This window comes from Ipomoea nil, unplaced genomic scaffold (assembly GCF_001879475.1).
Source record: "Ipomoea nil cultivar Tokyo-kokei standard unplaced genomic scaffold, Asagao_1.1 scaffold0317, whole genome shotgun sequence".
In the NCBI taxonomy this organism is placed as follows: Eukaryota; Viridiplantae; Streptophyta; class Magnoliopsida; order Solanales; family Convolvulaceae; genus Ipomoea; species Ipomoea nil.
The window spans coordinates 2,401,685-2,415,479 of NW_017616745.1; the positions used below are offsets into that span (position 1 = coordinate 2,401,685).

At 53.6% G+C, this 13,795-nt stretch overlaps 1 protein-coding gene across 1 annotated transcript; it reads left to right on the top strand.

Moving 5' to 3' along the window:
• Positions 1-558: 558 nt before the first annotated feature.
• LOC109165736 (lysine-rich arabinogalactan protein 18-like) lies at positions 559-1,059 on the top strand. Its single transcript, XM_019314648.1, has one exon. It carries the CDS (start codon positions 559-561, stop codon positions 1,057-1,059), a length of 501 nt encoding a protein of 166 aa, XP_019170193.1.
• Positions 1,060-13,795: the final 12,736 nt, after the last annotated feature.

Below are 13,795 nucleotides of genomic sequence, written 5' to 3' on the forward strand. Positions count from 1 at the left end.
TGACTTAAAGGCTTATGATGGCCGACTTAAAGATTACATTCAATGTGCCGAGCTATTGGGCGACGTTACGGAATCCACCAACGGCTCTCTTTGGCTAGTAACTGGCGGACCGAGCCCGGCCTTTAATGCCTCAACGGCTCCTTGTCTTAACTGCGTTGAAGGCTCCCTCAACGGCTCTCTGGACCGAGTCCTTCCCTAAGTCGGGCCTGGGCCGACTCCTCGTCCCTGTTTAGCATTGGGCCGTCCTTCCGGTCTCCGAACTGGGCCTCCCTCTTTGGATCTGGGCCGAGTCCTGGACTCGGCCCATGCATTCTTTCTAGGCCTCTTTTCTTGGGCCGGGGTTCTCACCCCATCAACTAGTCCCTCACTTTTCCATACCCGGTCCACCAACCTGGGTTTGGAAAAGTAGTAACCATTTCCTGCTCACCGAATCCGTGCCTTGATTGGCCCAGATTATTCGCTATCTCCCGGATCTCGCGGGACCGTTCTGATCTCTTCGGCCTGGCCTGACACCTATAAATGACCTTGGCCGTTCTTTTCTTAACTTACTAATTTCTCATGGGTCGCTCACCACTGAAAGGGAAGCAGATTGATTTTGGGTCGCCCCGGCGCCCTTTGCCTTTGAAACGGACTCGGCCTGAGAGGGAGCCTAAAAGGAAAGCTCCCCGTCCGACTCCACAGAGATCACCTGCTGACGCTGCCTCTATGGCTCTTCATCCGCCGACTCCTGCTCGTCGTGAAGTCGCTCCGACTTCTCGCCCTTCTCCTCCTCCGGGGTCTGCTCGAGTAACTTCCCCAGGCGGGACCGTTGTTGACGTACCTGTCCCAGAGCAGCTGACCTTTCGTATGACCTTTTCTATTCCTCTGGATGACTTGGACGGTCCGGTTACCGGGCTAATGAACGAGGAAGACTTCGCTCGTTATCAGGGGATGTACCCGGACGATGAAGAGCTGGTTGTGCCGCCACTCATGCCGGCGTTCTGGGACTCGCTTTGCCCACCCTCTCCTGGGCCATCGGAAGGGTTCTTTGGAAGCGGCTCCTCCTCGCCGAGTGAGTGATCTTTGTGAACTGGGGTCGGCCGGATTCTCTAGAGGGGTAGTTCTGTTAGGAGCACTCGCTTACTCTGTAATAAGCTCCTTGTAACCTGCACCTCTTTATTTTATAATAAAATATTTTCGGCCTTCAGTTTTCATCTTTTTCAGTATATCTAGTGCACTCGTCCGTCTCAATTGTCGAGGAGTCGGCTGCGATGTCGAGTCCTCCTTCCGCTTGACACCTGTAAATCTCGCTTCCTAGGGCGAGCCAGGCTTTTTTCAGTTTAGCGTGCGAATCTCACCCTTCCCGAGCTAATTGGATGGGATTAATCTCTGACAGAGATTCACGCTGCCCATCCAATCCGGCTCAGTTATGTCAGTTACGATTCCCTCCGTGATTTGCGCCTTGGTCGTTGCTCTCTCGAGGCTCTATATAAGGGCTTTTGGTAGCTCTGTGCTTTCTCACCATTTTACACCTCAAAAACCTCAAGCTATGAGTTTCAGGGACGGTGATCGTCGTTGGTCCATCCGTAACAAGGAGCATGCCCGGCAGGAGGAGCTCCGGCGGAAGAGGGCGGCTAGCGGAGGGTACCTGGTGGGCGACTCCGCTTCGGATCCCATCGTGGTGCCTCCTGACATGCTTGATCCGATGGTCGTGGAACCGGAGGAGGACGAGATGGTGCCCTTGGTAGAGGATCCAGAGCCAGAGGGGGACCTAGACTGGGAGGCTCCTCCGCTTTTTGGCGTGGCCATGTCGCCGAGTGCTCTGGAGAGGCCCCTGCAGATGGTCGTAGATGGGAAGCCTGCTGTGTATCTGGATGAACTGCCCGAGCCCGAGCCTGAGCCGAGTCCGTTGCCTTTCCGCCCCCACTACTATTTGGAGGGTCCGGAGCCGGTGCGTCACGCGGAGGAGGAGGAAGTTAAGCCCTAAGCCTGTCTTTTCTGTGTAATGCCTATAGCCGAGTCCTCGGCCCTGTACCCCTGTCTTTATGGAATAAAATCTCGTTTTTACTTTTTCGACCCCGGTTTTTGCGTGTTCCTTTGGCCGACTCTTGGTCGTTATGACCGACTTGTAAACTCTGTCCGACTAAGTCCCGTGGGTGGGGGACTCGGCAAATCTTGTCGGCCGATCTTGCAACCTGAAGCTCGTCCGGGCCTCTTTATTTGGCCGAACCCGGCCGGGTCACTTCCAGAAACTTCTAGCGTGATCTGGATGGGCCCCCATAGCTTTTGCCTTGATGGGCCTTTGGTCTGGCAGGCCGGGTCATCGTCACTCAGCCTTGCCCTAGGGTAGACGCGCCGCTTGCAGGCTAGCCCTAGGCCTGAACCGTCGTTCCGCCCATCGAGGCATTAAATGCGGCGTCCCTTCGACGTCTTGTCGCCCCCTATTCCTCCACTACGGAGGCGCCGCGTGGCAGCCTCTTGGACTTCCCTCTCCCTTTAAAAGGCCTTTTCCTTCCATTCTTCTTCTTCAATTCTCCCACTAAGCTTCCGCTTCCTTCATCGTCTTCTCAGCCTCAACTTCAATCTGTAAGTAATGTCTTCCTCTTCTCATTCTTCTTCTTCCTCCCGCCGGCCGTCCTTTGACAACCCGGCGGGGACTTCTCCGTCGTCCTCTTCTTCTTCTTCCGTCGTCCGCCGCCTGGAAATGCCGGCGGACTTCCAGGCGGTGTCTTCCTCTTCCCTCTTAGCCCCTTCTTCTTCTGGGGCGGCCACTCCGATGAGCCCAGCCCCGTTAACTACGGTGGCGGCTTTGCCGGGCGGCGTTGTGCAGCCGCGAGGCAAGTTTGACTCGGTTGTCCGGCCGTCCGGTCTTCCATCGTCGGCCACCGCGGCGGACCTGGATATGGCCCGCTTTCTTCTTGGCCCTTCGGCCATGGTCGTCGCGGCGGAGGGCCGGCCTATTCACGACCCGCCGGAGGGTTTTGTGGGTATCCATTTGCACTCGGTTGCATTCGGTTTCCGAGTGCCCCCACACCCATTTCTTTCGCTTCTCTTTCGGCATTATAACTTGGTCCCGGGCCAGTTAGTGCCTAACTCTCACCGACTCCTGACCAGCTTCATCAATCTCTGCCATTGGTGGAAGTGCGAGCCAGATTTGGACCTATTCCGGTACCTCTTTACCGTGAACAAGGTCGGCTCTCACTCGCCCGGTTTTATCCAAGTCGCCGCCCGTCCGGGGCGACAACTTTTCGAGGGGTTGTCCGACTCGATAAAAGAGTGGAAGCCTCTTTATTTCTTCGTCCGACCTCGCTCCTCTTCCTTCACCTTTCCGACCCTTTGGCCGGCGACTCTCTTCAAGCCCTGCTCTCGGCGTGCCGTCTTTACGGAGGATGCTGTCATGGGCGGCGACTTCTTGAAGGGCTTCGGGCCATACTCCGTTAAGTACTGGTCTCGAGTCCGGGCCATGGCCAAGCATGGCCTTCTGCCGGAGGGCGCCGCCACCATAGGTAGCGTCTCTTTCCTCTTCCTTCTCGTCTTGCTTTTTGTCTTCTACGGGAACACTCACAAGTGAGTGTATTTCTTTTACAGGTCCGTACGACTCCGATTCCTCCAGCTCCGGCGAAGCAATCGAACCGACTCCTGAGATGGCAAATAGAGCGGAAAAGATGAGGCGTCGCCTGACGCAACGCTCCACGGGTACGGCCGCTGCGTCCTCTTCTCAGCCATCGCCGGCGGTCCGGCCGACTCCTCTATCTTCCCACAACGTGGTCGACCTCACACCTTCGCCCGTGGTATCGCCCAGTCGGCAGCCGCCTCCTCCCTCTACCGAGAGTCCGAGTTCTAAGCGGCCTGCTGAGCCTACGGAGGGGCCGGCTCCAAAGAGGATCAGGCTGTGCCATGAGGTGGACGAGGACGCCCAGATCTGGATGGGCAACACCTCAGTTCGCAAGTGGTGCAAGGATGTCCTTTTGCCAAAGGATGTGGAGTCGACCCGTGCTCTTGGCGACGGGTTCATTATCGAGGCTTTGCTCCGGCAGTCGTATCGCGTAAGTGTTACTCATTCGGCCTTTCCCTCTGTTTATTTTCTGTTCGACTGACGGCTGGGTGTGCAGGATCTCGCCCTCCAGATGGAACTGGGCAATCGGTTCCAGGGCTTTAGGAACGATATGCGGGCCATGACCGCCAAGCAGCGCCAGACAGAGGAAGCTCTTCTGGAAGAGCAGGCGAAGCAACTCAAGATGGTGGAGGTGCACAACGCCGAGCTGCTGAGGGTTACCCGTCAATGGGAGGAGGAGAAGGGCAAAGTGGCCATGATCGCCGCGACTTCCGTCGCAGATTATAAGAAGTCGGCGGCCTTCGAGGCGGATGTGCAGGCGGCGGTGGCAGCTCGAAGGAGAGAGGTGGCCAAGGAGTGGCTGGCGACCCCGGAGGGCGATGATTTCCTCCTCGACCTGGGCGAGCGAGATTACCACCTCGGCTTCCGCGAGGCGCAGATGGAGATTCACGCCACTTTGTTGGCCCGCAATCCTTCGTTCACTCCCGAGAGCTGGGGCCTCAAGCCGGTGCTGGACGCTGACGGGCCGACTGCGCCTACTGACCCGACGACTCTTCCTGCGGCGGCGCCTCCAGAGCTTGCCGAGTCCCTTCCTCAGGCGGAGGACCCTTCCTCTGCTCCCCTTGCTGGACCATCGGCAGGGGCGCAAGTTGAAGGGGTCGCCGTCGATACCCCCTCCACTGTAGTCTAGGGTCTTTTTAGAATAGACCCTCTTTTTGTAAGGGCTGGCCTCCTTATCGGCCGTATCTTAATAAAGAAACAGTTTTTTCATCTCTTTTCACGGAATTTGTCCTTGGGCTCTTTTAATATTGGCATTCTTCTAAGGCTTCGAACTTTGCTTTTTCCTCGCCGAGCTCCTCAGTCAAGGCGACTCTTTGATGCTTCCTCCGAGAAACGACTCCTTTCAGCTTTTTTTTCTCTCGGAAATGACTAAGGGTCTGGCCCCTTGCTTCCTATCTTTCTCTCGCCGAGTCCCTCAGTCGAGGCGACTCCTTTAGGCTTTTCCTGTTCTCAGAAACGGTTTAGGGTCAGTGCCCCGTTGTTTCTATATATACTTGCCGAGTCGCTCAGTCGAGGCGACTCCTTTTGGCTTTTTCACGAAAACGTCTAAGGGTCTGGGCCCTTGTTTCCTATCTTTCTCTCGCCGAGTCCCTCAGTCGAGGCGACTCCTTTAGGCTTTTCCTGTTCTCAGAAACGGTTAGGGTCAGTGCCCCGTTGTTTCTATATATACTTGCCGAGTCTCTCAGTCGAGGCGACTCCTTTTGGCTTTTTCACGGAAACGTCTAAGGGTCTGGGCCCTTGTTTCCTATCTTTCTCTCGCCGAGTTCCTCAGTCGAGGCGACTCCTTTAGGCTTTTTCTGTTCTCAGAAACGGTTTAGGGTCAGTGCCCCGTTGTTTCTATATATACTTGCCGAGTCTCTGGGGACGATTGACTGCAACCCACGCACTTTTATTCAGATTTCTTGGAGTCCTTGAGTTCATACATGGCCTATCATGGGCTACTGATAAAACCTTTTCAAATGTGTTGCATTCCATATACGGTCTATAAGCTTGCCTTCCATGGTCTCTAACTTGTAAGTTCCGGCCTGGACTACGGTCGCGATGCGGTACGGTCCTTCCCACTTGACCGCGAGCTTGCCTCCTTCGGTGGGCTGGCTGGCTTGTCGATCCCGCAGCACTAGGTCGCCAACCTGGAAGGTTCGCGGGCGAGTTCTGCGGTCGCGGTATCTTTTCACTGCCTGCTGGTACTCAGCCATTCGCGCACTCGCGGCTTCCCTTCTTTCTTCTAGAAAATTTTTCTCAATCTGCAGGCTCTCCTCATTTGCTGCGTCCGAGTAGGTGCGAACCCGGTGGGTGGGTTCGACCACTTCGACGGGAACCTTGGCCTCAAAGCCGTATGCGAGCGAGAACGGGCTCTCTCCCGTCGCTCGCCGCTGGGTAGTGCGATAGGCCCAAAGGACTCGATCAAGCTCGTCCGCCCAGTTTCCTCGGACGTCTTCGAGTTTCTTCCGAATCCCATCGACCAGGGTTCGGTTCACATTCTCCACCTGTCCATTTGCCTGGGGGTAGGCCACCGATACCTTGGTATGCTTGATACCGTGTCGGCGGCAGAATTCGGCGAACGCCTGGCAATCAAACTGTCGCCCGTTATCGCTGACGATGTGCTCGGGCAGACCGTAGCGACAGATCACCTTTTTCCACAGAAAACGTCGACACTGGTACTCGGTGATGGTAGCCAGGGGTTCCGCCTCGACCCACTTGGTGAAGTAATCGATGGCCACGACGCAAAACTTCAATCCTCCCGGGGCGACGGGTAATGGTCCCAACAGGTCTATTCCCCATTTGGCGAAGGGAATGGCAGTGGTGACCGGCGTATAGAAGGTGGCTGGCCGAGTGTCTTTCCTGGCGAATGCCTGACAAACGCCACATTTGGACATCCGTTCAACACAATCTCGCATCATGGTCGGCCAGTAATACCCTTGAACGACCAATTTTCGGGCGAGCGTGTGAGCACCCTGGTGCGCAGCGCAAATGCCTCTGTGGGCTTCATCCATTACCTTCTCGGCCTCAGGTTTAAGTAGGCATTTCAACAAGGGTCCTCTGAACGACTGTTTATATAGGTCTCCGTCTACGATCCGGAAAGAGGGAGCTTTCCGCCGAACCCTTGCGGCGACTTATGGGTCAGCTGGCAACTCGCCTGTTTCCTTGAATCGCCGGATGTCATCTATCCAGAACATCTCCGGGTTTTTCTCTCGATTCCACCCTTCGATGCTTACTTGCTGGACATCTAGCGGCGCCTCTTCGACGCTCGGCCGACTTAGCTCCTCCTTCTGGCAAATCTTTATTAATTGGTCCGGCACCCCTTCCAGGGCGATTTTAGACAGGATATCGGCCTCTACGTTGTCCGCCCGGGATATGTACTCTATTTCATAAGCTACGAACCCCTTCAACATCTGGGTGGCACATTCTTTGTACAACGCCATCCTCGCGTTCTTAGCTTCGCACGTACCCGAGATTTGCCCGACTACTAGTCGGGAGTCGGTTTTGACTCGTAGCCGTTCGATTCCTAGACCCTTGGCGAGTCGGAGGCCATTCAATACTGCTTCGTACTCGGCTTCGTTATTTGATGCAGGGAACAGGTACCTTAGGGCGTAATACAGCCGAAATCCCTCCGGGGTGATGAGCACAACGCCGCCTCCGCAGTGCTGTCGACTTGATGCTCCGTCCGCATGCATCTCCCACCACTCGCCCGGGTTGCTCTCCGAGGCACTTTCCTTCTCCTCCTCGCTCGCCGTACACTCGACCAGGAAGTCGGCCAAGGCTTGGCCTTTGATGGAGGGCCTGGGTTGGTACTCGATCCCGTATTGAGTCAGCTCGACGGCCCACTTCACTAGCCGGCCGGAAGACAAGGGGTTCCGTAATACATTCCCGAGTGGTTGATCCGTCAGGACCCGGACGGTATGGGCTTGGAAATAGGGCGCCAACTTGCGAACGGTGACCACCAAGGCATACACGATCTTTTCCAGGGCAGTGTACCGTGTCTCGGCAGCTTTCAGTGAGCGGCTTACATAGTAAACTGGGTGCTGGACTCGGTCCTCCTCTCGGACCAACACCGAACTTACCGCTTTGGCCGAGGCGGCGAGGTACAACAGTAAGGGCTCGCCCTCCTGGGGGGTAGACAGTACTGGGGGAGTCGACAGATATCGTTTTAATTCTTCGAACGACTGTTGGCATTCAGCAGTCCAAGCGAATCCCTCTTTATTCTTCATGGCTTCGAAGAAAGGCACAGTCTTATCCGCCGATTTGCTCAGAAAACGGCTGAGAGCAGCCAGTCGCCCTGTCAAGCGCTGTAAGTCTTTGATAGTAGTAGGAGGTTGCATGTCGAGGATGGCTTGTACTTTCTCTGGGTTAGGCTCAATGCCTCGTTTGGTGACCATGTAGCCCAAGAACTTACCGCCCTGGACGGCGAACGCACACTTCTTGGGGTTCAGTCGGAGGTTATACTTTATCATTACTTTAAAGCAGTCGGCTAAATCTTCCGCGTGCTTGTCCTCCTCTCGACTCTTGACGAGCATGTCGTCGACGTATGCGGCCATCGACTTTCCTAGCAGGTGGTGGAATAACCGGGCAACCATTCGGGTGTACGTAGCCCCGGCATTTTTGAGTCCGAATGGCATGACCTGATAGCAATACACTCCGTCCGGAGTTAGGAAGGCGGTTTTCTCCTCGTCTGCCGGGTGCATGAATATTTGACGGTACCCTCTGAAGGCATCCATAAAGCTGAGCAACGCCGACCCGGCCGTCTCGTCGACTAGCTGGTCGATTCGGGGCAGAGGAAACGGATCCTTTGGGCACGCTTTGTTAAGATCTGTGTAGTCTACGCACATCCGCCACGTCGGGGGCTTGGGCACAAGGACCACGTTGGCCAACCATTCCGGGTACTCGACCTCACGGACGTGTCCGGCTGCTAACAGCGTGCTGACTTCTTTCTTCACAAACTCTCTCCGATCGTTGGCCAAGTATCGTTTCTTTTGCACGACCGGCCGGTGCTCCGGGTCTACGGCGAGTCGATGCGATATGACCGATCGATCTACGCCGGGCATATCTTCTGGGCCCCAGGCGAAGACCAGCCGGTGCTCTTGGAGTACTCTCGTGATTTCCCCCTTTAACTTCTCCGACAGGCCGACTCCGATTCTCACTCGCCTGCTTGGCTGCGCTAGGTCCACTTCAACTTCCTCTAGCTCGACGGCCGGCTCCGGGCGTGGTATCACTGTTCTCTTAGGGGGCCTTTCGGTGATCTCATGGACCTGCATCCCACGCTTGCCCATACCTCTACATGCCTGCAGATAGCAGTCGCGGGCGACCTTGCGGTCACAACGCACCGTTCCTATTCCGTTCGGCGTGCGGAATTTCAGGCACAAATGTTCGATTGAGATCAGAGCCCCGAGGTCTTCCAAACCCGGGCGGCCGAGTATGGCGTTGTGTGAGCAGGCTAGATCGACCACGATGAACTTCATGCTCAACTGCTGCACGTTCGGATAGCTGCCGATTTCCACAGGAAGAGTGATGGACCCTTCCGCCTCCACCGAGTCCCCGGTGAAACCAGCGAGAGGGGTGTTCACGGGCCTGAGCTGTTCTCGGGTCAGCCCCATCTTGGTAAAGGTCTCCAGGTACAGTACGTTGACGCTGCTCCCGGTGTCGACCAGGATTCGGCGAATGACCACACCGTTGATGTCCATGGCGATGACCAACGCGTCTCGATGCGGGGTTTCCCAGCTGGCAGGTCTTTATCGGTGAACACGATGGGCTCCTGACATGTCTTTTTGGAGCTCTCTTCTCGACCATAGACTGTTCCGACATATAGCTGCCGAGCCCAGGCTTTTCGGGTGTTCGCGGAATCGCCGCCTTCTGGCCCACCGACTATCATGTTAATGACCGGCTTCTGGCGCCATTGGGCTTCGTCCTCTTCGGAAGCCGGCTGCTTGCCTCGGCTGTTTTCTGAGTCGGCGACGGGTCCCTCACCTCCTCGACCGGTCGACCTTCGTTTCCATTGGTTAGGGGGCGGTGTCTCTTGCTGGATGATCCCCTCCATAATCTTCTTTAGGTAGTAGCATTCTTCTGTGCTGTGAGTATAAGATTTGTGATAGCGACAATATTTAGAAGTCTTACCCGTATCCTCGTCCGCTGCTCGGTCGTCCATCGGCGGAGGCGGAAGCGGGGCGACCGCCTGTACTTCGCGGACTGGTCGCTCTGGAACTGGTCGATAGGTGTGAACGATGGGTCGGTCGTACGGCCGCCTGACCTCGGGTCGCCGGACGGCATCCGAACGCCTTTCTCTCGTTTCCACCCGCGTCCTTTTTGCGCTGGCGGACCCACCGACCTCGCGCTGCCGTTTATGCTTCATGGCCTGCTCTGTGTTGGCCCTCTTATTGGCCATCTGGATAGCCTCCGCGTATGTCGCCGGGCGGTTGTCCCTTAGATCTCGATACAGCTGTCCGGATCGCAAAGATTCAATGAAGAAGGTGAGCGCTGTCTGGTCCTCCACCTCTTCTATCGACTGGATCTCCTTCTGCCAACGAGCAAGATAGGCTTTCAAGGACTCGCCTTCATCCTGATGGATGTCGCCTAAGTGCGTCAGGTCCTTCTGTGGCTTGATGTTAGCGGCATAGTGGCTCATGAAGCGGTCTGCCAGTTCTTCGAAGCTGTGGATCGACCCTGATGGCTGACTTACAAGCCATCTTTGGGCGGGCCCCTTCAGCGTAGGTAAGAAGGCACGGCACATGACCGGATCCCGCACTCCTAGGACTTGCATCTTAGCTTGGTAACTCAACAGGTGTTCTCGCGGGTCGCCTGATCCGTCAAATGTGGCTTGCTCCGGGAACTTAAAGTCGCCCGGTATCTTGAAGGCCATGACCTCGTCCGAGAAGGGCAAGGCGGTTAGCAACGTACGCCCCGGGGATTTGGTTTTTCCCTCCATCCGTTCTCTCAGATTTCGTACCTCTTGTACTAGGTTGGCCACTTCGACCCTTTCCCGGGTCCGATTCCCCGTGGATTCCGTGCTTTCGCCGACTTCAGACTCAGCCGGTTGGGCAGGGTTGCGAGGAGGTTGCTCCACGCGGCGAGTCTCAGTCCTGGCCCTTTTGGTTCGGCTCTTTTCTCGTGCAGCTTGCCGGTCGCGGGCGACTAATGGGGCACGACTGGGCTCCCTCCGGCCTAATCGCTCCCTTGCCGACCGACGTCCGACGCTGGGACCCAGCCGGGAATGAACGGATTGCACCGGTTGGCTCTCTGCCCGTCGACTCAATTGCCGATTGTCTGGCCTCTGAGGCGGTTGCAACTCGTGTTGCAACTGGCGAGTGATGGACTGTTCTCTCACTCCTAGGCTCGCTTCCGCGCAGGCGCGTCCGATTGCACGCAACTGCTCCGGGGTGAGCTGCACTTGAGGTAATTGCGGGTTTCTCAGCGGCGTCGGCGGCGGTGTCGTCTCGTTTTCATGGCTTCGGGCATTTCTTCTATTCAGCTGGTTTCTCAAGTCGGCCTCCCGTCCGTTGTCTTGTCGGCTCGACTGTTCCCCGCTTCCAGCCATGTCTGGAGTTGGCCTGATTCAACTATTGTTTCTCGGACTCGCCTCACCCAAGTGGACACGTGACTCTTCGTTTCGATCCCCACAGACGGCGCCAGTGATGGTTTTAGGGTTTTCGGGCCCAAGGAGGTCCAACACAACCTTAAGCTGGTGGATACACCTTTCACAAAAGGGTTTGAGTCTTAGTAAAATATGATGCTTAACAGTACTTGTCTATTCCTTCTCTGGGTTCTCGAATCTCTCTCATACAAGGGTGGAGGAGCCCTCTTTATAGTGGATCCTCCTCTTATTGACTTAAAGGCTTATGATGGCCGACTTAAAGATTACATTCAATGTGCCGAGCTATTGGGCGACGTTACGGAATCCACCAACGGCTCTCTTTGGCTAGTAACTGGCGGACCGAGCCCGGCCTTTAATGCCTCAACGGCTCCTTGTCTTAACTGCGTTGAAGGCTCCCTCAACGGCTCTCTGGACCGAGTCCTTCCCTAAGTCGGGCCTGGGCCGACTCCTCGTCCCCGTTTAGCATTGGGCCGTCCTTCCGGTCTCCGAACTGGGCCTCCCTCTTTGGATCTGGGCCGAGTCCTGGACTCGGCCCATGCATTCTTTCTGGGCCTCTTTTCTTGGGCCGGGGTTCTCACCCCATCAATATCAATCAAGAATAAAAAAAAATAAATAAATAAAATCGAAGAACAATGTTTAGGTAGTTACCGAACAGAGTTCTAGGGCTGGGCTCCCGGCGAATTGCGGCGAAAAGGGTGGTGGGTTTTCCGCGGCTCTACCACAAGAGGGTGGTAGACTACTACAACAACCCCCGCAACGTTGGCTCTTTCGACAAGAATGACCCGACGGTCGGCACGGGGTTGGTCGGCGCCCCGTCCTGCGGCGACGTGATGAAGCTCCAGATTAAGGTCGATGATGAGACTGGAAAGATCGTCGACGCTTGTTTCAAGACCTTCGGATGTGGCTCCGCTATCGCGTCCTCATCTGTTGCAACAGAGTGGGTGAAGTGAAAGCAAATGGAGGAAATGCTATCCATCAAGAATACGAAAATTGCAAAACATCTCTCTCTCCCTCCCATTAAACTCCACTGCAGCATGCTCGCTGAGGACGCAAAAAAGGCTGCCGTTAAGGATTAATGCTTGTTGAAGAAGAGAAGATGATCTTTGAAGGGGACCAGGAGAAAATCGATCAGTACTTGCACGTCGCCGTTCGAAGTGGAGTTACTATCCGACTTGAACTCATCATCTTCTTCCTCGAACAACTACTCTGCCGCCTTCATGGCGATGGCTGTGCAGATTGGTGGCAACAGAGTGCAGCAGTCTTCTTCCGGCGATCTCATCCATCACCTCCATCTCTTTTTTTCCTTGGTTTTCTCTCCCTCTCCCGCTAGGCAGCAGGCGACGATGTACAGTAGAACTGAGCAAATCGACGACAGAAGCAGGTGTGGGTGGTCGGCGGTGAGCTTAGTTGGTTCTCGTCTGGCACTAGCAGAACTCCGGCTAGTGCAGAACAGAGCCTCCTGCAATGGCGGTGGCTGGGCAGACTTCTTCCTCTCTCCGGCATGAGCTTGGACAGTGTGACCGAAGCTCCCAGGACAACCAGCTCCATGATTCACGACTTTGATGAACAAAATGGTCAAATTGGGTGGAACGGACCAAAATACCCACCCAACTTAACGCTTAATTGATGGAAAATATAACGGAGGACCAAATTGGAGTAATTTTTAAAAGTCAAGGGACCACATTGGGTGCAATTGAAAGTCGAAATGTAAAATTGAGAATGAGCTATAGTCAAGGGACCATAATGGGTAAAAACTCTTTTTTTTTTTTTTTTTTTTTACTGTAAAGCATGTGTATGTGTTTCGCATTGTCGATTTCTGTGTCTTATGATATGTAATTATGTGCTTTAAGAGTATGAATCCTGTACCTGAAATAAATTAGTAATTATGTAACACACAACATATTGTGTCTTATTTATGAATAATATGCCTTGTATTGTGAAATTTTGTGCGTATAAAATATAAATTCACAACCTAAATCCGATTTGAAAAATAAGTTATTATATAACATTGTATGTGTATGTGTCTTGTGTTATAATATGTGTTGCACCTTAAAAGTATCAATTATGTATCTAACACAAATTACTAGTTGTGTAAAATAACTTAAATAAGTAAACATATATTGCGTATATCTATTGCTTTTTGAGTTTTTGTGTCATGTGTTATAAATTTTTGTACCTTAAGAGTATGAATTATGTATCTATAATAGATTAGTAGTAATATAACACACAACATATGATGTGTCTTATGTTATGAATTCATGTATTATTTTGTAAAATTCTATGATTATAGAACATAAATTATTTACCTAAATCAGATTTGAAAATAAATAAATAAATATATAACATGTGTATGTGTCTTGCATTGTCAGTTTCTGTGTCTTATGTTACGTAATTCTGTACCTTAAAAGTATGAATTTTGTCCTTGAAATATTTTATTAACTGTGTATAAACATGAGGAACGGAAACCAATAGTTCGTTAAAATTGAAAGATTAAAACTACGTCGTTTTGATCCAGCATCCACAATGTTTTTTGGATCATGATCCACGATATAAATTTCCAGAAAGTCGAGTCGAGTTTGATTTGATTTTAGTACGTTTTCAATTATTTTATAATTATA